This window comes from Trichomycterus rosablanca, chromosome 9, assembly GCF_030014385.1.
Source record: "Trichomycterus rosablanca isolate fTriRos1 chromosome 9, fTriRos1.hap1, whole genome shotgun sequence".
In the NCBI taxonomy this organism is placed as follows: domain Eukaryota; kingdom Metazoa; phylum Chordata; class Actinopteri; order Siluriformes; family Trichomycteridae; genus Trichomycterus; species Trichomycterus rosablanca.
Window position 1 is genome coordinate 35,348,701 of NC_085996.1, and position 24,957 is coordinate 35,373,657.

At 39.5% G+C, this 24,957-nt stretch overlaps 2 protein-coding genes across 3 annotated transcripts in view; one reads left to right on the forward strand and one right to left on the reverse strand.

Annotated features, from left to right (window-relative positions):
- The window catches only part of asap2b (ArfGAP with SH3 domain, ankyrin repeat and PH domain 2b), a 31,454-nt gene extending 21,977 nt beyond the window's left edge, over positions 1 to 9,477 (reverse strand). For both annotated transcript variants that reach the window (XM_063001416.1, XM_063001415.1), the window contains exons 1-2: positions 9,045 to 9,477; positions 1,284 to 1,356 (exon numbers count right to left, since the gene is read on the reverse strand). In XM_063001416.1, coding sequence (XP_062857486.1) covers positions 1,284 to 1,356; positions 9,045 to 9,170 — 199 coding nt within the window. In that variant the 5' untranslated portion in view covers positions 9,171 to 9,477. The remainder of the gene's footprint in view (positions 1 to 1,283; positions 1,357 to 9,044) is intronic.
- Positions 9,478 to 11,021: 1,544 nt separating this feature from the next.
- cpsf3 (cleavage and polyadenylation specific factor 3) lies at positions 11,022 to 22,574 on the forward strand. The gene is made up of 18 exons (XM_063001418.1): positions 11,022 to 11,153; positions 13,436 to 13,499; positions 13,606 to 13,703; positions 13,792 to 13,920; positions 14,011 to 14,188; positions 14,275 to 14,364; positions 14,499 to 14,649; positions 15,051 to 15,226; positions 16,275 to 16,433; positions 16,998 to 17,144; positions 17,224 to 17,376; positions 18,877 to 18,985; positions 19,076 to 19,174; positions 19,261 to 19,355; positions 20,487 to 20,574; positions 21,373 to 21,439; positions 21,533 to 21,629; positions 22,370 to 22,574. Exons 1-18 carry the CDS (start codon positions 11,083 to 11,085, stop codon positions 22,469 to 22,471), a joined length of 2,073 nt encoding a protein of 690 aa, XP_062857488.1. The 5' UTR covers positions 11,022 to 11,082; the 3' UTR covers positions 22,472 to 22,574.
- The last annotated feature ends 2,383 nt before the right edge of the window (positions 22,575 to 24,957 follow it).

Consider the following 24,957-nt stretch of genomic DNA (forward strand, 5'->3'; position numbering starts at 1 on the left):
AAAAAAACTTAAGCAGGGCTACAGAAAATTAAACATCACAACAATGGTATTATTTGATATGCACATTTACACATGGTACTGTTTAATTTGCACAGTGCACAATTGCACGCTCAATGTTTATAATCTGCACCTTTTAGGCTTACTCCTTAAGTTTTTTGTTCCTTGTTATATGTTCTTATATTCTTATATTTTTTAGATGTGTATATCTTATTCTGGCATTACATTACATTTTAATTTTCCTTTTATCAAACAAACCACAGTGGGGCAAACCAAAAATAGTCCTGCTGTTGCTACTGATATTTTTATTTACAGTCAAAATGACATATCTGCTTTCCACAACTATAATGCTATCACTGCCTCACCTGTAGCAACCCCCCCCCCCCCATTTTCAAGTACCCTTGTGCAACTGGAAAAGGAGACTAGCACCTTAGGTATGGAACGAAAATGGTACCATGTAATGGAAAAGAGGCATTAAACAGCAACCACTGTTTAGGTCAGGCTTTCCACAAGATGTCTGTGGGAAATTTTGTGCCCATTTGGCTAAAAGAGCATTTCAATCCAAAGATATTCAATAAGGGTTGGGGCTTAAGTGAACCTTTGAGGTTCTTCCACACCAAACTTGTCAAACCCCATCTCTGCACCCAGAGTTTTTGTATGAGGGTTCTTCAAAAAGTTTTCCCACTTTTTAACTCAATTTATTAAGAATTTAAAAAAACAAATGACATCACTTTTCTACATCGGCACCTTCCGATGCATCTCTCCCAGCGTCGTACCGACTTTTTAATGGCATCAGCAAAAAGCGTTTTTGGTTGAGCATGTAGCCATCGATGCACTGTTGCTTTTACATCATCATCACATGAAAATCTTCTTCCCTTTAAAGCTTCTTCAAGTGTCCAAAAAGGTGGAAATCAGATGGCACTAAATCAGGACTATGAGCGTCTCTCAGACACGACCAATCACTACTCCTCCCACTTTTACCGTTTCCAACCAAAATATAAAAGTGCAGAAACTGTTTAAAGATCCCTTGTATATAATAGAACTTTGTGGCTAAACACATCTTAACAGTTAGGAGGGATTTTTCCACATACTTTTGGCCTTATAGTTTTTAGAACATCAGAGGTTTTAAGCCCCTTAAGCCCCACCTGCCAATCCATCATTGTTGGGCCCTTGGAAATGGCCCTTTTGTTCCTAGTTGCTTCTACCTACATTGGGTGCAGCAGGAGCAAGAAACTAATCAGAGGTTGAAATCATGAAATAACCAAATAATCTTTCCACAAACTTACTTAGACCAGAGGCGTTAATAGCCTTGACAGACTTCTTCATTTTGCTCAGAACATTGCGGTCTGCGTCAAGAGCCTACAAAACACAATAACAATGGTTATTAAACAAGTAAAAGAGACAAGAGAATGATTTTTTGGCTGCTGATTCTCTTTCTCTAGTACTGAAATGTCTCGTCAGATGATTTCAAAAGGCTTAGTCCTGTGGTAATGCTTTATAATAATACCATATTGCCTCATATTCATTATGACTGGTTGTCTAAACATCTGAATATGCACATGAAATCCAGCAGGGATTCTGAATTCCTTTCCGCTGACCAACACAAAGTTCTTATACAAGCAGTCACACTTAAAACACAAAATGGACTGAGAATAGGGTGTGGTACAGCAATAAAATCACAGGGTGTATACAGTGTGAGAAGACAAGTATTTACCCATTTTTGTTTTACTGAATTTACTCACTTTAAATAAACACAATGTAATTTGAATTTGTACTTTATTATAAAAGGAAAGAATGTATTTATGTATTACATAATAGAGAATAATATTTAATAGTTGAATACTCCTGCAACAACCCAGTTCTTTGAAAAGAGAAAAAATAGGAAACCCAGAACAAGCGGGGGGCAGCTATGCACAGGCACAGTCTGAGCAGCCAAAAAGTGTGATGTTACATTAAAAAGTTAATGTAATGTATGTAAAGCGTCTTTGAGTATCTTGAAAAGCGCTTTATAAATAAAATGTATTATTATTATTAAAAAGTGACACCCACAGGGTTTTAAGAGGAGAGCAGGTTTCCCGACAGAGGGTCTGGCAAATTTGTGAGAAAGAAACCATGATAAATAGAAACACCTAGATTCCACCTAGAGTGACTTAGTGCTTGGGGAGGCACAGGTGACTGACACATCAATCATCTGCTCCTCCATGCCCCCCTGTCACACATATTTGGCAAGGCAGAAGGAGATGAATCCATAACTGAGCCAATGTTCTCAATGGCAGGTCAGCACATTACAGTAGACAATTTAACAAGAGGAATAAGTCAAAATTATATCACAATGCTTTTAAAAAACTACATATTTCTAAGCTGTGAGATACAATGCCGGAGCCGAAGCCGGAATTGGCAAAAAAGCTGTGCAACATCTATATTAAGTTCTGATGTCAAAAAACTGCTGCTTGCACAACCCCCCAGTCAGATCAGGGCGAGCCGGATCATCACACGCCCCCTTTAACATGTCTTTAATCTGTGTCTGCTTTCTATCACTTGCCAGTATTGGGATCCCACACAGAGCTGTATCGCGTACTGAGAGTCGCACTAGGCTAAACCACCATCCCCAATAAATTTTTTTTCCTGACATTCCTCAGTTACTCAGATCAAGACTCCTGTCTTTCTAATTCTAGATTTAATTTCAGGGACTTAGATGGTAAATTGTGGCGGCTTTGGGTCTCAACAGTTGTCGCAACGTCTTCTTTCTCAAGTTTGATAAGGTTACTGTGAAAAACAACTTGCAATCTCGTTGTTCACTTTCAATTTCTGACTCTTGCACTGTTTTTTTTTCTAGAAAGCTTTTAGGTTGTAAGCTGTGGCTGGACTAAGTAGCTGTTTAAGCTGCATACAACCATTTGTTTATGTCTTATTAAGTCTTTGCCACTGCTTTCTGATTTTCCAGTTTCAATTTGTCTCTGACTTAGACATGTTTCACACATCTTATATTCCAATCAACAATCAGAGCGGTTAGTAAACGGTTAGTTGTCTTTAGCGTACAACACTCGTGTAGTGTTTGAGCATTCTTATTTCTCAGTTTTCTTGTTATATTCATTGCTAAGGTTTGAGTTATGTTTCTATTTCATTTCCATATTTTTCATATTTTAATTCTTTGGTTATTTTTCTTTTCCTTTCTTTTGTTTTCTAGGTTAGTCTCCTGCACTTGATTATCCTATCTAATATCTTTTCAGTTACTGGGTAACTTCCCCTTTTTGCTGTAATGACTGCGTACACTGGAGTGTTGAAACGGCTTACTAGTCCAGTACCTTTACCACTGAGCTATCACTGGTCTTGTGATGTGACTGCATGCCTTAATGTTACATACACTGATCAACCATAACATTAAAACCACCTCCTTGTTTCTACACTCACTGTCCATTTTATCAGCTCCACTTACCATATAGAAGCACTTTGTAGTTCTACAATTACTGACTGTAGTCCATCTGTTTCTCTACATACTATTTTTTAGCCTGCTTTTACCCTGTTCTTCAATGGTCAGGACCCCCACAGGACCACCACAGAGTAGGTATTATTTAAGTGGTGGAGCATTCTCAGCACTGCAGTGACAATGACATGGTGGTGGTGTGTTAGTGTGTGTTGTGCTGGTATGAGTGGATCAGACACAGCAGCGCTGCTGGAGTTTTTAAATACTGTGTCCACTCACTGTCCACTCTATTAGACACTCCTACCTAGTTGGTCCACCTTGTAGATGTAAAGTCAGAGACGATCGCTCATCTATTGCTGCTGTTTGAGTTGGTCATCTTCTAGACCTTCATCAGTGGTCACAGGACGCTGCCTATGGGGCGCTGTTGGCTGGATATTTTTGGTTGGTGGACTATTCTCAGTCCAGCAGTGACAGTGAGGTGTTTAAAAACTCCAGCAGCAATGCTGTGTCTGATCCACTAATACCAGCACAACACACACTAACACACCACCACCATGTCAGTGTCACTGCAGTGCTGAGAATGACCCACCACCCAAATAATACCTGCTGTGTGGTGGTCCTGGGAGATTCCTGACCATTAAAGAACAGCATGAAAGGTACAAAGTATGCAGAGAAACAGATGGACTACAGTCAATAATTGTAGAACTACAAAGTGCTTCTATATGGTAAGTGGAGCTGATAAAATGGACAGTGTAAAAACAAGGAGGTGGTTTTAATGTTATGGCTGATCAGTGTATAAGCTAACACAGAGCATAACAGATGATTTTGTCTATATCGCTCTGCCCCCATAACCACTGTTTAACATGGAAGAACCAAGCAAAGCCACCAGAGCAGAAGTAACCCGGCAGAATGATGTCACTATTAGATCTTTCTTCGATTTAAAACAGGGAACTTGAGTTTATCTTCTCTGTGTTAGCACAAACGAGACTGAAAGTGTCTATAAAAACTAGCCATAGACACTGAAAGAGGAATGAGTGCTGGCATGCTACAACACACTACAGAGACAGAGTGACAGAAAGGCACAGCAGGGCAGGTAAAGACAGAACTCCAGCCTTAGGGGGACACATTTCTGAGAGACTGAAGGAGAGGAGGAGCAACATTCAGGAGGATTTTCCATCAGAGGCAAGTTTCAGCAAGACAGCACACTTGTGGAGGAACTGGAAATGCAACTGCTGCATGGAGATAAATAAACTAAACTAAAACTGCATCGCTGATGTTTGTGTCAAAAAATAGGAAGCAACCACTTCAACTCACATAAGAAAACATAAACTGTCATTTATAGATGCCAGTAAATGAAAACAGCATCCTTAAATACCTCCTCCAAAAACACAAAGACCTGTATTGTGATTGCTTTGATGTTGATTTATAAGATTAAGTATTTAGACCCCCTTAACTTTTTTGGACATTTTGTTGTATCGTGGAGTTGATTTTGAATGGACATCATTGCCATTTTACCCATCAATGTGCCCCTAAAAGTATTCAACACGTTTTTAAAGCCACTCTGGCAGCAATTACAGCTGCAGGTCTTTCCGGACACTTCTCTGCAAGCTTTGTACACCTGGATTTGGGTAGTTATTCCATTCTTCATGGCAGCTCCTCATGTTCGATGGGGTTTAAGTCTGGGCTTTGGTCTGTGGTCTTTTGGTCTGTTCTCCTGGAGGATGTAAAGTTGCTTTGAGACAATGTCCATTGTAAAAAGCGCTATACAAATAAAATTGACTTGACTTGGCTTGGCTTTGACTAGTCCACTCAAGGACATTCACAGCCGTGCCATGCTTTAAGTCATTTCTATGTTAAACGATGAACTGTCAACCCAGTTTGTGAAAGCATGCATTCTGGAGAAGCATAAATTCTTCCCAGGCTCCCTTTGACTGCTACTAAACAGCACCCCCATAGTATAAGATAAGATTCCTGTACTGAACCCCATGGGAAAAATTCAAGTGTTACAGCAGCTCCAGCATAGGGTAAAAATAATTAGAATAAATAAAACTACTGACTATATAATGCAACTACTATTATACAGCAGTATGACAATTACAACTATATATGCTGTCAGTGGAAAAAGTTAGTAACAATAATAATAAAAAGTAAAGTAGAAGAGAGCTGCTGCAACACGCTGCTGACCACTTCAGCGCCCAAGGTGAGCATGATGGTGCCACCACAATATTTCACCATACAGATTATATTAGCTGTTGATGTGCAGTCACTGTTTCCCATGCTCTGTCCAAAGAGTTCAATAGAGTCTACCCAGCAGGTTCTCTATTTCTGAAGCTATTTTAGAGTGACAGTTTGGTTAGTTAACTAAGACCACTAAGGCATTGATGCCCAAAGGTTCAACGTTGAGATGTTGAGAGGTCACTCTGTTCTGGGAAACACCCAAAGCATTTTGTTTTACACCTTTGCCTTGATCTATACTTTTCCACTCTGATCGCCAAGATCCACTGATGGCACCGACAGTAGACTTCATGGCTTGTACAGTGTAATGCCAAGTTCACACTACACGACATTTAAAGTTGTCAGGTCGCTGTACAGTTTACACTACATGACTGGATCTCTTGTAATCGGGAGTCTTTCAAGTCGGTGTGTATTTCACACTACACGACTGATCGGCGATAGGGGGTTTCACACTACATGATCTATCACCAACTGGAATCGCAGACGAGCTTCTCTGGTCTCCCAAACTACGTTCTGTCACGAAAACAAACGCAAGAAGTGACGAAAGGTTTAATGTTACCACGTCCAAAAATGCACATCAACAAGTAGTGAGCGATCAAAGTTTGTGCGCTAATGTGGAGCATAAAATCAAGGAGAAAAAATAAATGAATCTGAGTGGATTTGGCTATGCGACCAGCATAAATTGTTCTATAGTGAGTTGGAGGTTAATAAATATTTTTTGCAATTCAGCGTTGGTGTTTTGTAGAGATTGATAAGGTCAGAAATACTGTAAAACTTGTGTGTGTGCCGATGTATTCTGATATAAACTAAATCAGGCCCCTGTCCCACCTTTTTACAGTCCTCCCCTAGGTTTCCCCTCACACCGTATCTTGCATTCTCATTGGCTGTTCGACATAGCACTCATTGCCAGTCGGGTGACTCAGATCCAGATATTTGACAAGCTAGATATAAAACTTCATATGACTCAACAACTCGCCGAGCCAAACAACTCGGATCGAGTTGTTCAGTAGTTCACACATAGAGACCGAGAGCCGAGTTTCGATCGCCGAGCAAACAGCGAGTTGCTCCCGAGCCGGCAAATCTAGCGCCGACCAGTCGCCAAGCGAAAATCAGGGCAAAAATCGTGTAGTGTGAACTAGGCATACGTCGTGGGCCCTTAGATCCACATGTGTCTTTCTAAACTTTGTCCAGTCAACTCAAATTGCCACAGTTGGAGTTTCTGACACATGAATGAAATGCTGTTAATGTAGGTATGTGGACACCTGACCATGAGTTTGTTGGACATCTCATTCTGAAGCTGTTAACATTAATATAGAGCTGTTCACCAACAAAGTTGTTCATCTGGGTTGAGGTCAGCACTCAACCTCATGGTTCTTCCAAACACTATGCACTAAGAACAGTTAAACATGAACAGGGATGGGTTTAAAAGAACTGTTGCAGCAAAGTTGAAATTTTTTAAAATAAAAAATAAAAAAAGTTGTCCAGATACTATTAGCCATAAAGTGTATCATAAATTTCAACCTACTTGCTGCTTGATTATCTCTAATATCTTTAATCAACTGGAACAAGCAATGTTCGGTCCAATCAGTCAGTATTAAAGCAATTCACGCTAAAGGTCATGCCTCACAGTGGGAGCAGAAGTTCAAAGGCCTATAAAGTTTCCTGGTAGAAAAGCCTGATTGTAATGAATGAAACTGCTTCTGTCTCACTAACAAAGGGCTTTTTCTGCAGCATTTACTATTGTCTAAAATGTAATGCACAGACATTCGACACACAAGGTGCAGCAGGACAAAGATTCAATAATATAAGCTTTTCTAGGAAAACATTTAATTATTGTAAAACATTTTTGTGTGATTCAATCTTGCATACATTGTTAAAAAATGTGAACTTTACAGATAAAAAAAAAACTTGCTTTCCTAAGGTCTGAACAATGGAATGTACCATCAGAGTTGCAATACTGGCTTTAGGGATGAATAATGTGGTGCATAAGCTGCTCCATAAGGTGCACTCCATTCCTATATTTCTTTATATCTTCAGATAATACAGAAAAATTCACAAATTCAAGTATTTAAACCACTTGACTTTCTGTGCACTGTATTGAGTTGTTGATTAAAATTAGAATAAAGATAATTACCATTTTACACACATTTTTTACACATATGATGCAGTTAAAACATTTAGCTTTGAATAAATTCCTTTTAACTTCCTAATTTTACTGAGGTGCATCATCTTTGCTTTATATGTCCTTGAGATGAGTCTAGAACTCAACTGGAGCACATTTGTTTCAGTTTAAATTGACTGGACCTAGTTTAAAAAAAACACCCACCTGGGTCTATCAGGGGGCACTAACTGTCTGTGGATCTCTGTGATCATATTGTAGATATGAATCAAAGCAAGCATGTAAAACTACTTAAAGCTTTGAGTGTTCCCAGAATCAACAGCAGCACATCCTTGAATCTTCCTAGAATTGGCCATCTGTGCAAATTGAGCATCCGAGTATGAAGGCTGTTAATCAGAGAGGTAAAAAAATACACTCTAAAGAACCTCCAAAAGTCTAGTCTAAATGTGTAAGGAGGGGGAAGCCTGTTACTCCATAAATCATAAATGTTCTCCCCGTGTCTATGTGGGTTTCCTCCGGGAGCTCCGGTTTCCTTCCACAGTCCAAAGACATGCAAGTGAGGTGAACTGGAGATACAAAATTGTCCATGACTGTTTTTGACAATAAAACTTGTGAACTGATGAATCTTGTGTAACCAGTAACTACCGTTTCTGTCATGAATGCAACCAAAGTGTGTAAAACATGATGCTAAAATCCTAATAAATAAATAAATCATTTTAGCTTGTGACATTACACATACTTATACCATTACTCCAGCCCTATCTTTAATGCTCGCAAATGTAAACATGATGGACTTCTGAGTGCAATAACATGCATTCCAAATTACAGTACTATTATTTTAGGGGAAAATAACCTGTTAAATAAGTTAAATAAATAATCACAAATGAAATACAACAATGGTAAATCTGGGAGCTGTATTTTCAGGACATGACTAACAAAGTGTCTGCAAATAAAGTAATATTAAATATCACTGTAGTTTAACTCCTTGTAACCTACAGTTTATGTAGAAAGAGTTGTACACAGTTTTCTCCTACATGGCACTGCTTGGTTGAATGCAGGTATGGGCGAGGTTTACCTTTAGCTCCACAGCTGGCAAACCTGTGATTCCAGAAGAAGGAAGTAGTTTTCTTTTCCTTATTCGTCAGTCTGAGCATTATTAACAGTGTGACAGTGACAGTGGCCACAGAAACAAAATACAGACATGCCTAAAGAAGAGTGCTCAAAGGTCCAGTAGTGAATTATAGAGTATAAATATACAGAGTCTCTTACCTCCTCCAGTCCAGCTACTGTGTTCCTGCAGAGTCCCATCCGAGTGGTGAAGATCGAGGTTGTGGGTGCTTTATAATCTTCATTGGTAATTTCCATAAACTCGAATACTGACATCTGGTCCGGCATGATTTAAGTCTTATTTTAATGTCTTACTTTTAAAAAGAATTGGAAAAATATGTAATAAAATCCAGGAGGAGAGAACGAAACTCCAAACTTTTCAGGGTTGCTTTTTAATCCAGTTAATAATAATTAAAAAAAACTCAAAACCGACAATTAAAAGCAGCAGACTCTAAACAGTTTAAAAAATCCATTTCGCTTAAAAATAGTCATGTTGTTGTTGTTGTTGTTGTTGTTATACAGTCTCATTAAAAGCTCTGCTCTCCATTCAGCCCCACCGCTGTACCGCTGTCTCTCTCTACATGCCTCACTCACTATAACCGACCTGTGTGTAGTACTGTAGAGCCTCGCCCACAGAGAACGGACCAATAGGAGAGCAAACTGTAGAGACACTGACCAATCAGAGACGTTCCTGATACTATAATCGCGGAGATATGTACTCGACACAAAACTCTTCAATTGAATGCAATCCCTGTAATGTAATATATCCATTGTACGAAAAAAACAATGTGAAGTCTTTATAATGAATTTCTGGATGAATTACTGAAATGTAAAGCCTGCTCTCATTAATTAAAAAACTCTAAACGTGTATATATACTATAATAGTCTGACTATAAACAAAAACATCTGTACTTTACTGAACAGATTAGTGAACCATTTACAGTCCAGGCCATTTTTCAGATTAACAACGTCTTTGATTACATTCATGACAGGACAGGTAGTAACTCGTTACACGAGATTCATCATTTCACAAGTCCAATGTCAAACAGTCATGAACAATTTTTTTTACCTGTAGGAAGAAACCGGAGCACCTGGAGGAAACCCATGCAGACACGGGGAGAACATGCAAACTCCACTCAGAAAGGACCCAGACCGTCCCACCTGGGGATCGAACCCAGGATCTTCTTGCTGTGAGGCGACAGTGCTACCCACTAAGCCACAATGTTTAATCCAATCCTTGTAATGTAATATGTCCATTTGTACGATAATAAAAAAAAAGTGAAGCCTTTATAATGACTTTCTGAATAAATTACTAATATAAAGCCTGATCTCATTAAATAAAAAACTGAAACTCTAATAGTGTATACACTGTAATACACTATAATAGTCTTAATATAAACAAAAACATTTGTACTTTATATGACATTATTGAACAGATTAGTGAACTATTTACAGTCCAGGCCAAAATTAGCAGATTTTTTAGATGAACAAAGTCTTTGATTACATTCATGACAGGACAGGTAGTTACTCGTTACACGAGATTCATCAGTTCACAAGTCCAATGTCAAACAGTCATGAACAATTTTTTTGTATCTTCAGTTCTCCTCACTTGCACGTCTTTGTGGGAGGAAACCGGAGCACCTAGAGGAAACCCATGCAGACACGGGGAGAACATGCAAACTCCACACAGAAAGGACCCATACCTGGGAATTAAACCCAGGTCCTTCTTGCTGTGAGGCGACTTTCTGGATATATGGTAGGTAGCACTGTCGCCTCACAGCAAGAAGGTCCTGGGTTCGATCCCCGGGTGAGGCGGTCCGGGTCCTTTCTGTGTGGAGTTGCATGTTCTCCCCGCGTATCGGGAGCTCCGGTTTCCTCCCACAGTCCAAAGACGTGCAAGTGAGGTCAATTGGAAATGCAAAATTGTCCATGATTGTGTTTGACGTTAAACTTGTGAACTGATGAATGTAACCAAAGTGTGTAAAACATGACGTTAAAATCCCAATAAATAAATCAATCAATTCTAGTTTTATTATGAAGTTAGACCTTTATTCTGAAATAAGGCAGTACAGGAAGTTGATAAAGCTCATGCTCAGCAGAAAGCGCCAATGTGTTTTGTATTATTTACTATTCAGTAAAGATTGAGTAAAACATGAAGTAAATAAAGCAGTTAGAAGTATTTACAAGTGTTTATATTAACATGGCTACAAAGCGTAAATCAGACGTAGCTGTTCCGGCTGAGGAGAGCGATCAGCTCCTAATCAGACCTTTGTAAGTGAATTCAGACTGGCTGTAGCATGTAGCATTAGCGTTAGCATGTTTAGCACCTTAGTTCAGTGGTTCACAGCTAGTTTACCTTAAAAGAATATAAAATCTTATTATTATTTCGTTTATAAAATTCTACATAGAAATGTTTGTAAACAAACTGCAGAACAGTGAGTTGTTAGCCTATATGCACAATAATGGTAAATGTTAGTTTATACACTCTAACTGCTTCAAACTAAACAAAACAGTTAACAGTTATAAAACCATAAATCTTTTTATTTTTTTATTTAAGGACTTGTTATCTGGCTGCTCTTTAATTCTAATGTGACTCTGAATGAAAGGTTTACCACAATGCAGGTGTATTTAGAGAGTAAACCAGTTAAGCATATCGGTGATTTATTTATAGAAGCATTTGACATGTGTAAGAGGTTTATTGTACCATAGATTAGGGCTGGGCGGTATGACCAAAAATTTGTATCACGGTATTTTTTAAGATTCCGACGGTTTCACGGTATATCACGAAATGTTTTTTTTTTGTATGACTGGGACTTTTTATATGTCTGTGGCTTATTCTACTGCCATAAGTACATAGAATATAAAACGTTTTAATTTCACCATGTATATAATGAAGGTTTTGAGAACTATAAGCTTTGCTTGACCCCACAAAATGACACAATAATGATGGAATCAATACGCATGAAACTGTTGCAATTTTTATTGTTTATTTATTATTAAATAAATAATAATAGCTCTCCCTTTAACAAATAAAACGACATTTGCAAACTCCACTGTACAGCTTGACCACTGGTCTGTTGTAGAAAAGTGAACAACTATACAAACACTATATTGCCAAAAGTATTCGCTCGCCTGCCTTCACACGCATATGAACTTGAGTGACATTCCATTCTTAATCCATAGGGTTTAGTATGATGTCTGCCCACCCTTTGCAGCTATAACAGCTTCAACTCTTCTGGGAAAGCTTTCCACAAGGTTTAGGAGTGTGTTTATAGGAATTTTTGACCATTCTTCCAGAAGAGCATGTTGGAACAGGAAGGTGCCATCCCCAAACTGTTCCCACATAGTTGGGAGCATGAAATTGTCCAAAATCTCTTGGTTTTCTGAAGCATTAAGAGTTCCTTTCACGGGAACTAAGGGGCCGAGCCCAACTCCTGAAAAACAACCCCACACCATAATACCCCCTCCACCAAACTTTACAATAGGCACAATGCAGACAGATAAGTACCGTTCTCCTGGCAACCGCCAAACCCAGACTCGTCCATTGGATTGCCAGACGGAGAAGTGTGATTGGTCACTCCAGTGAACACGTCGCCACTGCTCTAGAGTCCAGTGGCGGGGTGCTTTACACCACTGCATCTGACGCTTTGTATTGCGCTTGGTGATGTAAGGCTTGGATGCAGCTGCTCTGTCATGGAAACCCATTCCATGAAGCTCTCTACACACTGTTCTTGAGCTAATCTGAAGGCCACAGGAAGTTTGGAGGTCTATAGCGATTGACTCTGCAGAAAGTTGGCGACCTCTGCGCACTATGCATTTCAGCATCAGCTGACCCCGCTCTGTCATTTTATGTGGCTAACACTTCGTGGCTGAGTTGCTGTCGTTCCCCATCGCTTCCACTTTGCTATAATAGCACTGACAGTTGACTGTAATATTTAGTAGCGAGGAAATTTCATGACTGGACTTGTTGCACAGGTGGCATCCTATCACGGTACCACGCTGGAATTCACTGAGCTCCTGAGTGACCCATTCTTTCACAAATGTTTGTAGAAGCAGTCTGCATGCCTAGGTGCTTGGTGCTAGGTGCCTGTAAGACAAACCTGGATCCACTGTTTTAATTATTGCTCTGAAAGCTTCTTTCTTGACTGTCTATAGAGAAATATTAAATGATTTGCTGCCTACTGAAGTCTACAGCTGTTGTATTAACTATGCTCTGGTATGGCGGCATTTGGACAATCCATACGGTATGAGGAATCAAAGACGGTATACAGAATGTGTCGCCCCAACCATAGACTACTCAATTAGATTGATCAAGATCTCTGGGTCAGTGGGTTTGGGGTACCTGGGATTAACCCTCACCTTTGAGTCCCTAGCATGGCAAGTGTTTTTGCTCAGATAAATCCACCAGCTTGATCGATTTTTCTGAATTGTGTTTAGGTTATGAGTATGATGTTTGCTACTAAATGTTAAAAGTTCTGAAATCATCAATAGCATTCGCAGTTTCTTGTTTTTCAGCTTGTTTTATTACCTATTTTTCTTTATTACAATCACAGAGGTGCTGGTCAAGAGGTGGGTAGATCATGCATCATCCTGGAATTCAAGGGACGTAAAATTATGGTACGTTTATTATAATATTATATGAATTCTTATCTGTTATCCTTACAAAGATGTATCATCATGTTAAATTATTCAGAGCTTATTAATGAGTTGTTTTTTTTCTCAGCTGGACTGTGGCATCCATCCTGGTCTAGAAGGCATGGATGCTCTGCCGTACATTGATTTGATCGACCCTGCTGAAATTGATCTACTCCTAATCAGCCAGTTAGTTTATTTTCTTATTATTTAGGAGAGTAACTTTGGATTTATTTAATTGGAACTGCTTTCAATACATTTTCTCTTGCTTGTGTAGTTTCCATCTGGATCACTGTGGCGCACTGCCGTGGTTTTTACAGAAAACCAGCTTTAAAGGAAGAACTTTTATGACCCATGCTACGAAAGCTATATACCGCTGGCTACTTTCCGATTATGTCAAAGTCAGGTAAACACTGCCTCCTGCTCCTGTTGTGTTGCTGACTGGGTTGAAGAATACAATAGAAGTCTCTTACACCCCATTCTTGTGATTCAACAGTAATATATCAGCAGATGACATGCTCTATACTGAGACAGACCTGGAGGAGAGCATGGACAAGATCGAGACTATTAACTTCCATGAAGTGAAGGAGGTGGCTGGCATTAAGTTCTGGTGCTACCATGCTGGGCATGTCTTAGGAGCTGCCATGTTCATGATTGAGATCGCTGGTGTAAAGGTGGGTTACGTTCATTATTAAATTTATGAATGCTTTCATACAGATCACAAGTGGATCACAAGGTTATTTCTTTGTTGTTTTTTTAGATTCTTTATACAGGAGATTTCTCTCGTCAAGAAGACAGGCACTTAATGGCAGCAGAAATTCCCAGTGTTAAACCAGACATCCTTATCACAGTGAGTCACTGACCTTTATAATCCAGTGCTTTAAGAACAAACTCTACCAAATTTCACCCAACCTTGTTTTCTGTGCTACACTGGATTATTTTACATAATTACAGAAACATTTATTATTTTAACGTTGTTTGCAGGAGTCCACATACGGTACTCACATCCACGAGAAGAGGGAGGAACGAGAGGCCCGATTTTGTAACACAGTTCATGACATTGTGAATCGTGAAGGCCGCTGTCTCATCCCTGTCTTTGCTCTGGGTCGAGCACAAGAGCTTTTGCTCATTCTGGGTGAGAACATTGCAATGCTCTAGTTCTGTTTTAAAATGTATACCTGCAAATCTCAGTGTTCAGATGTTATTTGTTGTAAAAAGCTGAAGTCTGTTTTTAATTAATATAATTTCAAAAATGAGTGAGCGCTCCGTTGGCACTGCAGTAAATCCTGCTAGCCCACTACTACTTAGATCTGCAGTTTGATTCTCAGCTCTGCCATTGGCTGGTTGGGTGTGTATACAAACATTATTGGCTATGTCTCTGGACACCGTTCATCACCTTATGCAGCGAAGTCTTGTACTATAACCACTAAGCTACCACTGCCTAGTGTTATCTGCCTAATTGCCAGATTACAGAGTGTATTTGTAACTGATCTGCTGTTTTATTAGTGGATAGTGACAGTGATTTTTTTCTTACAGATGAGTACTGGCAGAATCATCCTGAACTTCATGACATTCCTATTTACTATGCCTCCTCATTGGCCAAAAAATGTATGGCTGTGTATCAAACCTATGTTAACGCCATGAACGACAAGATTCGCAAAGCCATCAACATCAACAATCCCTTTGTCTTCAAGCACATCAGCAATCTCAAGGTGAGCATCTTGTAATTTTTAGAAGTACTCATTTTCAGGAGTTAAGCATTCAAAGTTTGAATTATGCTGTCTCAGAGTTTTTTTATTATAAGTGGATTGTTTAGGAGGGAAAAAAGCGATATAAATAATAAGTCTTCTGTGGATACTTTGTGTTTACTGAGCTTGCAGTGCCAAAAATGTTAACTTAATTGATTTCATTCCAGTGGTTCCTGTTATTTTGACAGCTAGCAGAGCAAGCAGAAATATAATGGGCTCAGTATAACAGTTTATCTGATTTTAGCTGTTCTTTCTTTAAATTCGTTTTAAAGTTGTATAGATAAGAGTTTTTCAAACCAAAAATAGGTTGCAGAGAAAAATAATAATAATTAAACAAACAGATTATAACAGGCACATAAACTGAAGCTTCTATGGGAACGCACGGTGGTTAAGTGGGTAGCGCTGTCACCTCACAGCAAGAAGGTCCTGGGTTCGATCTCCAGGTGGGGCGATCTGGGTCCTTTCTGTGTGGATTTTGCATGTTCTCCCCGTGTCTGAGTGGGTTTCCTCTGGGGGCTCCGGTTTCCTCCAACAGTCCAAAGACATGCAAGTGAGGTGAATTGGAGATACTAAATAGTCCATGACTGTGTTCGATATAACCTTGTGAACTGATAAACCTTGTAAAAACAGTGTAAAAACATGACATTAAAATCCTAATAAACAAACAAACTATGCGAAGGAATGATGAAAGGAATAAGATGCATTTTTTGTGTTGCCTGGGTCGCATAAAAAATCATGGGCAAATGTGGGTCGTTTGAAAAACCCTGGTATGGGTCAGTCTAAAGGTGTAAAGGAGCGCCAGACATTGGAGTGGAAGGACAAATCTACCACCAACAAACAGAAAAGCAGGCAAAACTGAAAAAGGAAATGTATACTTAAAACATAACTGAAATAGTTGTTTTGATACACACTCAAAAAGGGTGAAAAACTTGGCACACAAAGTGTGTAAATCATAGCGTCACTTCTGTAGCACTTAGACTTATGCTCATGATCATGTTATTTTCTTTTCCAGAGCATGGACCATTTTGATGACATTGGCCCCAGTGTGGTGATGGCATCTCCTGGTATGATGCAGAGTGGTCTCTCTAGAGAACTGTTCGAGAGCTGGTGCACTGACAAGAGAAATGGTGTCATTATAGCTGGCTACTGTGTGGAAGGAACATTGGCCAAGGTAGAAAAATAACAGCACTGACTTTTTATCCCTAGGAGCCCTTCACAGCCCAGTAAAGTCCGGTCTTTCTGCTTCATGAGCCGATTGCAGTTTGGTTAACATTTTACATTAGCCAATTAGCAGCATAAATAATTATTATAAATATAAATTATTTAAATAGCCTTTACACTTTCCGGAGCATTCGGAGTGTGATTGGGTATATTTTATAGATTTAAACAATACATGTTCATTAGTAGAGCTAATCATTCACATTAACCAGTCAGTCCTTTATTTACATTTACATTTTCAGCATTTAGCAGACGCTTTTATCCAAAGCGACTTACACAATGAGCAACTGAGGGTTAAGGGCCTTGCTCAGGGACCCAACAGTGGCAACTTGGTGGTGGCAACCTTCTGTTTACTAGTCCAGTACCTTAACCACTGAGCTATCACTGCCCTTTATCTCCCCGATTTAGTTGTTTCCAATTCTCTATTGTGTATTGCAATTAATTGCCATTCTAAATAGTTCTGATTCCAACTGTACAATAATTTCCCTGATGTTCATGTTGACTGACTTGTGTACAGCACATCATGTCTGAGCCGGAGGAGATCACCACCATGTCAGGCCAGAAACTGCAGCTGAAGATGTCTGTGGACTACATTTCCTTCTCTGCTCACACCGACTATCAGCAAACCAGCGAGTTCATCCGAGCACTCAAGCCACCCCATGTGGTGAGAATTTAGAACCGTACCCTGTTTTTTCTGTTTCTGTTTAATACACCTCTGATGCAGTGATTTATCTGGTGTTTAGATCCTGGTTCATGGAGAGCAGAATGAGATGGCTCGCCTGAAGGCAGCTCTTATTAGAGAGTATGAGGATAATGATGAGGTTCACATTGAGGTGCATAATCCCCGAAACACTGAGGCGGTCACACTCAACTTCAGAGGAGAGAAACTGGCCAAGGTGAGAACTCTGCCCTACTTCATCAGTCGTTTCATTATTGTCTCACTCGTTCACTAGGGAGTTTTCTTCACTTACTGTAAAACTACTGTAAACTAGCACACTTATTATGGTTTTGTGAGGCTTGATCCAGAGATGATAGTATATTTTAGTTTAATAGGTGCAGTGTTGAATTAAGCCTGAGGTGTTGACTGCTTTTGTCTTTATTCCATTATGATTGCATGTACAGGGCGACCCATTCACAGTACAGCATAAATGTGATTGCTTCAAAGTGATAAGAGGTTTTTTTGCCCAGTATGATATAATAAAATAATGTATTAACAAAATTATATTACTGGTCATTAAGGCATTAATTAACATTACATTACATTTACGGCATTATACAGTTCAAGCAATTGAGGGTTAAGGGCCTTGTTCAAGGGCCCAACAGCAGCAACCTGGCATTAGTGGGGCTTGAACCAGTGACCTCATGATTACTAGTACAGTACCTTAACCACTAGGCTACAACGTCCCCATATGGGAAGATCTTAATAGCTACGCTGACTCTGCTGTTCTTCATAACTGCTTCACCAGCTATAACTATTTGTGAGTTAGGGTAACACAGGTTAGGAATTTATGAGTTTCTGTGGGGTAGTTTGGCAATAAAATTAAAGTTGCCCCTCTTGGGCAGATAAAAAAAAATGAAAATCCTAGTTTGAACACAGGGTGTCGCTATTACATAAAATATAAACATTCTAAAACGCTCCCTATCCTATTATCTCCCAAACTCAAACGTTACAGTTATTTTAATGAATGAGTATAATAATGTATAATGATGTTACCATTAGGATTAATGACTGGTGAGTGAAATAAATCAATCAATAAAAAAAGTCAAATAAAAAGGAAGTGCAACTGATAGTAATAAGTGGGTAGCACTGTCACCTCACAGCAAGAAGGTCCTGGGTTCGATCCCCAGGTGGGGCGGTCCGGGTCCTTTCTGTGTGGAGTTTGCATGTATTACCCGTGTCTGTGTGAGTTTTCTCTGGGGGGCTCCGGTTTCCTCCCACAGTCCAAAGACGTGCAAGTGAGGTGAACTGGAGATACAAAATTGTAAATGACTGTGTTTGACATTAAACTTCTAAACTGATCAATATTGTGTAATGAGAACTACCATTTCTGACATGAATGTAACCGAAGTGTGTAAAACATGACGTTAAAATCCTAATAAATAAATAAGTACTTCTTTTATTTAATTATTTGTTTTATTACAGAGTTTGTGGCTTGTGGTTGCATATTTTTCCCCATTTGGCCCCCATCACAAGACTCTGCACACACATGTATTAAATGATAGCATGGTTTAGATTGAATTTGGTCAAGTCACATGCAGCACTACCTGAGGAAACCGGTCATTTAGAGAATAAGTTTGAATTTATGCTAGAGATTCTAAAATCATCAACAACAAACTGTTCTTTTACCCTTTTGTTGTTGTTTTTGTTCGAATTGTGCCTGTGTGTGTTCCTCTAGGTTATGGGCTCTCTTGCCGATAAGAAGTGTGTGCAGGGTCAAAGGGTTTCAGGGATCCTGGTGAAACGTAACTTCAGCTATCACATCCTCACGCCCTCGGATCTCTCCAGTAAATTGCAGCACTTTTACAGAATACAAATATAAAAATACAAATAAAAAAAGAAAGAATATTGGTGTTGAATGCTCTTTTGCTGTGTAGATTATACAGAATTGTCTATGAGTACCGTGAAGCAGACTCAAGCCATTCCCTTTACTGGACCCTTGTCCTTACTGCACAGCCAGTTACGTCACTTAGCAGGTAGGTACTCTGAAACTGTTCACAGTCTGAGGTGTGAGAAAAGGAAAGTTTCTTAATAGCTAAATATGCTTGTGTTTGTGTTTTAGGGCATGTGGAGGAGGTGGAGACAGCGGAGAAAACCACACTGAGGGTCTTTAACAGCATCAATTTAATTCATGATGCCAACATGGTCATATTGGAGGTGAGAGCAGCCATATGAGTATGCACAAATATGAACATGCTCACCAAAAAATGTGGAGATTTTAAAGCAGGGGAGTCAGTTCAGCATTTACTCAATATGATATGCTTAATTCAGTTAGCCAGATTATTAGCAAGAATTTCTTCCTGAATTAAATTTGTTTTGCTATTAAATTCAGAACTGTGGGATAAATATGGTATGATAATTAGTGAACTGCAAAATGTGGAGACTGGAGGGTTTGCATTGTTTACAGCAAGTTTCCTTATCCTGGAATCACTTGTTGTGGCTGTGTTGCTTCTCTATATCAGGGTTTTTCAAACGACCCACAGTTTGTTCATGATTTTCTACACAACCCAGGCAACACAATGTAATTGCGTATGGACCTGATATGGACCTGCATATGGACCTGATCACCGGTTCCATTGTTATGCAATGGGCAGTGATCGGTCGTTATGCAAACCGGCTGCATATAAGGTTGGGGTATTCACCACCAGCTCAGACTGAAGAAGTCATTCGGATTGAGTGACGAAACGTATCTCTACAACAAACTTGTGTCCAGATGAACTGATTCAACTTTGTGGATTCGTGTACCTTGAGCATGCATCAACAAACACAATGTAATGTTACTCGTTCTTGTATTGTAATTTTTCTCAGGGACCCATTTTTAGGTGGGTAGCCACATGAAAGTAATGAGAGAAAAATTATAATTAAATATTTGTAAATCGCTGCTCTATACGACTTAATTTGCCCTAATGAAATGTTTTTGAAGCCAATCTCTGGAGAGCTGTGACTAACTTTTTCTACCCCTGCATTTTTTCCCTTGTTCACGTTCTATCACGGTTCTATCAGCCAGTCATTGTGTATCACAATAACAATTCCAAAACCTTTGTGCACACTTAATAGTTTTGACAGTGGACAGGAGTTAGCATGGGCACTCTGACTGCCCCCATACCATTGCACAGCTCTTAGGTTAAAATCACAAACAGTGCTATCGACCTACCCTGGCACCCAAACAGGCATGCATAGTAGGCTGTTACTGTGGGGGGGAGGTCAACTGGACCTACGTAACGCTGTGTAATTGTGACGGTTGCTAATGTGTGTGTGTGTGTGTGTGTGTCTGTGTGTGTGTTACAGTGGGTTGCAAATCCTCTGAATGATATGTATGCAGATGCAGTAACCACAGTAATTCTGGAGGTGCAGTCCAATCCAAAAGCTCAGAAAAGTAAGCATATATTTACGATAAGTAACGATAACACAAGCAACAGGTCACTGATTATACATAAGGTTATTTTCATGCAGGCACATGCAGCAATACAGGCCAAAATGTAAATATTCTGCTGTATGATTTTAACGTATTACTTGTAATTATAATATAATTGAAGCATGCCTGGGATATGGAGCTGTATATTTAAATGTGTATGTATGTGTATATATATCTTTACTGATATTAATTGTGTAATTTGTTAAGAACAACTGACGTAACTCCAGTGAATGATAACCAAAATGATCAACCCATTGAGGCCTGAGTTCAGAATCACACCAAACATCAAAGTAAAAAAGTTAAATGAGAGGCTGATCCCATTTGCATAAATTTCATCCTGACAACTCATTATGTAACTTAGTAGTGTGTACGCACTCCTGAGAAAATCTGGGCATGCTCCTTGGGGATCTTCTCCCAGACCTGGATCAGGGCATCACTGAGCTTCTGATTAAATTCTGATGTGACCTCTATGTGATCCTTTTAGCTATAATAACAGAAGAAGGCTTTTCATAAGGTTTTAAAGTATGTTGATGAGAATTCGTGCCCATTTAGACAAAAGAGCATTTGAATGGCTGGGCACTGACAGTCAAGCCACAATTGATGTATCAGTTCATTTTAAAGCTGTCAGTGTGGCTGAGGTCAGGGCTCTGTACAGGTCACTGGAGTTTCTTCAAAACTAGCTTCACCTCATGTATACACACAGTATACGTACATTCATTTGTGGATGGAAAAATACATTCCTTCTGATTGTCTTTTCAGTTATGCATCCCAAAGAAGAGAAAATGGATCCTGATATGTTTCAGAACAGATTACAGATCATGTTCCAGTAAGGACATTTTTCAATTCATGATTATTATCAATTGTACAGTGATGTTAATATGTTATATTGATTGTGCATATGTTGTATTATAATGTACAGAGACATGTTTGGTGAGGAATGTGTCGAATTAAAGGACAAACAGAATCTGTGTGTAACAGTAGACGGCAGGACTGCCAGCATCAATTTGGAAGCAAGGGTGAGTGTCATTCTGTACTGTGTTAAAATGGTTATGTTTAATTGAGTGGATGTCTAATTGTTGTCTAATTGTCTTATTATTCTAATTCTTAAACTCTGAATTCTTGACTTATATTATGTGATACACCGACTGGGCGTAACATTATGAGCACTGACAGGTGACGTGAATAACACTGATTATCTCCTCATCACGGCACCTGTTAGTGGGTGATATATATTAGGCAGCAAGTGAACATTTTATCCTCAAAGTTGATGTTAGAAGCAGGAAAAATGGGCGAGCGTGAGGATTTGAGTGAATTTTACAAGGGCTAAATTGTGATGGCTAGACAGACGACTGGGTCAGATCATCTCCAAAACTGCAGCTCTTGTGGGGTGTTCCCAGTCTGCAGTGGTCAGTATCTATCAAAGGTGGTCCAAGGGAAGGAACAGTGGTAAACCGGCGACAGGGTCATGGGCGGCCAAGGCTCATTGATGCACGTGGGGAGCGAAGACTGGCCCGTGTGGTCTGATCCAACAGACGCGCTACTGTAGCTCAAATTGCTGAAGAAGTTAATGCTGGTTCTGATAGAAAGATGTCAGAATACACAGAGCATCACAGTTTGTTCCTATGGGGCAGCAAAAGGAGGACCAACACGATATTAGGAAGGTTGTCATAATGTTATGCCTTATCGGTGTATGTGGGAGATGCTTGTATATTAATGTTGTATTAATATTTAAAACCCTGTGTGTTTCTGTGTGCAGACAGTAGATTATGAGGAAACCAGCACAGATGATGAGTCTCTAAAGGAGATGCTGGAGCTGGCAGTGCAGAGGCTCTATGATGCCATGAACCCTGTGATGTAAACATTTAGCAGCACTTTCTCCCATCAGTCTCAGTTCTCACAGTACAGGCCTGCACTGAGGCATTACGTGTAATAAAAACAGTGAAACACTGATTTAGTTTAAATGGATGGTTGATATTTCTGTTTTTGTACTTGAGAAAAATCAAATGTGGTTTCTTTGATCATGTTTATTAAACCATTCTTAAAATAAAAAAATAAGTACATTTACTGTGTGAAAAGGAACGTGAAAAAAACATTTATTGAGTGAACAGTTGATCACACAAATATTTCACTTTGTTCTTCTTTAACTCATTTAGATAAAGCAACATGCAAAACACTGCCTGGCCACCACAAAAAACTTACATTAAAAATTTAAATAATTCATTTAACACAGGGAATTAATATTGTTAAATACAAATATTTATCTCGGTGCCCTCAATCTGGATTTAAGTGCCCACATATGGCAGACAATTGTAATGGCTTAGTTTACTCGTAATATTATTGAAGTGTATGAAAATATATTAAACATTATTAATACAATTACAAAAATATTTAACAGCTTCCAGATTAAAGAAATAATTTCCAGTAATGTTACTGTAAGCAACACTGGGTTTGTTACTTGCTGCAGCAAGTACAACTATCAACAATATACTGTCCGTGTGTAAAAATATAATAAATTGTTATATCAACTGTATTGTTGATCCAGTCGTTCAGCACTAACTGTAGCCCTGTAGCTTTTCCTCCTACCAACGTACCTGACCCTGATTATGACGGGCTTAAGCTACATCTCGTGTTTGGAGTATAAATCGGCTTATGGCACTATAGATTTACATTTCTAAATGACCAAAATACAGTAATACGTTTTTACAGACATTAACATTCCATATTTCAATTACACACGTGTGCACCAGGGTCCAGGGTTTGATCCCAAAAACATACCACTAGGTGGCCTCTTTTACTTAATTGCCCTTAGGTATGTGACTAAATGTAGTATTGTGTGATGTCTTGCAGTTTTACATTTACAGTTATGCATTTGGCAGTGGCATCTTGGGAGGTGAGATGACCTTCTGAGCCACTGCAACCCCACCCTGTTTCTAGCTGGGCTACAAATCCAATCTGCTACCCTAATCAGAATGAAGTGAACTTAAGATAAGCAAGTTAAAGCCACTTATATTTTCCTATACCTTGTTACCTAGGTGACAAGAGCACTACATACATAAACCACTGACGATCACTGTACCGAAATCCTAGGCCTATATCAGTAAACATATACAGGTTCTTCTAAAAAAAATTAGCATATTGTGATAAAGTTCATTATTTTCCATAATGTAATGATAAAAATTAAACTTTCATATATTTTAGATTCATTGCACACCAACTGAAATATTTCAGGTCTTTTATTGTTTTAATACTGAAGATTTTGGCATACAGCTCATGAAAACCCAAAATTCCTATCTCAAAAAATTAGCATATTTCATCCGACCAATAAAAGAAAAGTGTTTTTAATACAAAAAAAGTCAACCTTCAAATAATTATGTTCAGTTATGCACTCAATACTTGGTCGGGAATCCTTTTGCAGAAATGACTGCTTCAATGCGGCGTGGCATGGAGGCAATCAGCCTGTGGCACTGCTGAGGTGTTATGGAGGCCCAGGATGCTTCGATAGCGGCCTTAAGCTCATCCAGAGTGTTGGGTCTTGTGTCTCTCAACTTTCTCTTCACAATATCCCACAGATTCTCTATGGGGTTCAGGTCAGGAGAGTTGGCAGGCCAATTGAGCACAGTAATACCATGGTCAGTAAACCATTCACCAGTGGTTTTGGCACTGTGAGCAGGTGCCAGGTCGTGCTGAAAAATGAAATCTTCATCTCCATAAAGCTTTTCAGCAGATGGAAGCATGAAGTGCTCCAAAATCTCCTGATAGCTAGCTGCATTGACCCTGCCCTTGATAAAACACAGTGGACCAACACCAGCAGCTGACATGGCACCCCAGACCATCACTGACTGTGGGTACTTGACACTGGACTTCAGGCATTTTGGCATTTCCTTCTCCCCAGTCTTCCTCCAGACTCTGGCACCTTGATTTCCGAATGACATGCAAAATTTGCTTTAATCCGAAAACAGTACTTTGGACCACTGAGCAACAGTCCAGTGCTGCTGTTTCTGGTTCAAAAGTGGCTTGACCTGGGGAATGCGGCACCTGTAGCCCATTTCCTGCACACGCCTGTGCACGGTGGCTCTGGATGTTTCTACTCCAGACTCAGTCCACTGCTTCCGCAGGTCCCCCAAGGTCTGGAATCGGCCCTTCTCCACAATCTTCCTCAGGGTCCGGTCACCTCTTCTCGTTGTGCAGCGTTTTCTGCCACACTTTTTCCTTCCCACAGACTTCCCACTGAGGTGCCTTGATACAGCACTCTGGGAACAGCCTATTCGTTCAGAAATTTCTTTCTGTGTCTTACCCTCTTGCTTGAGGGTGTCAATGATGGCCTTCTGGACAGCAGTCAGGTCG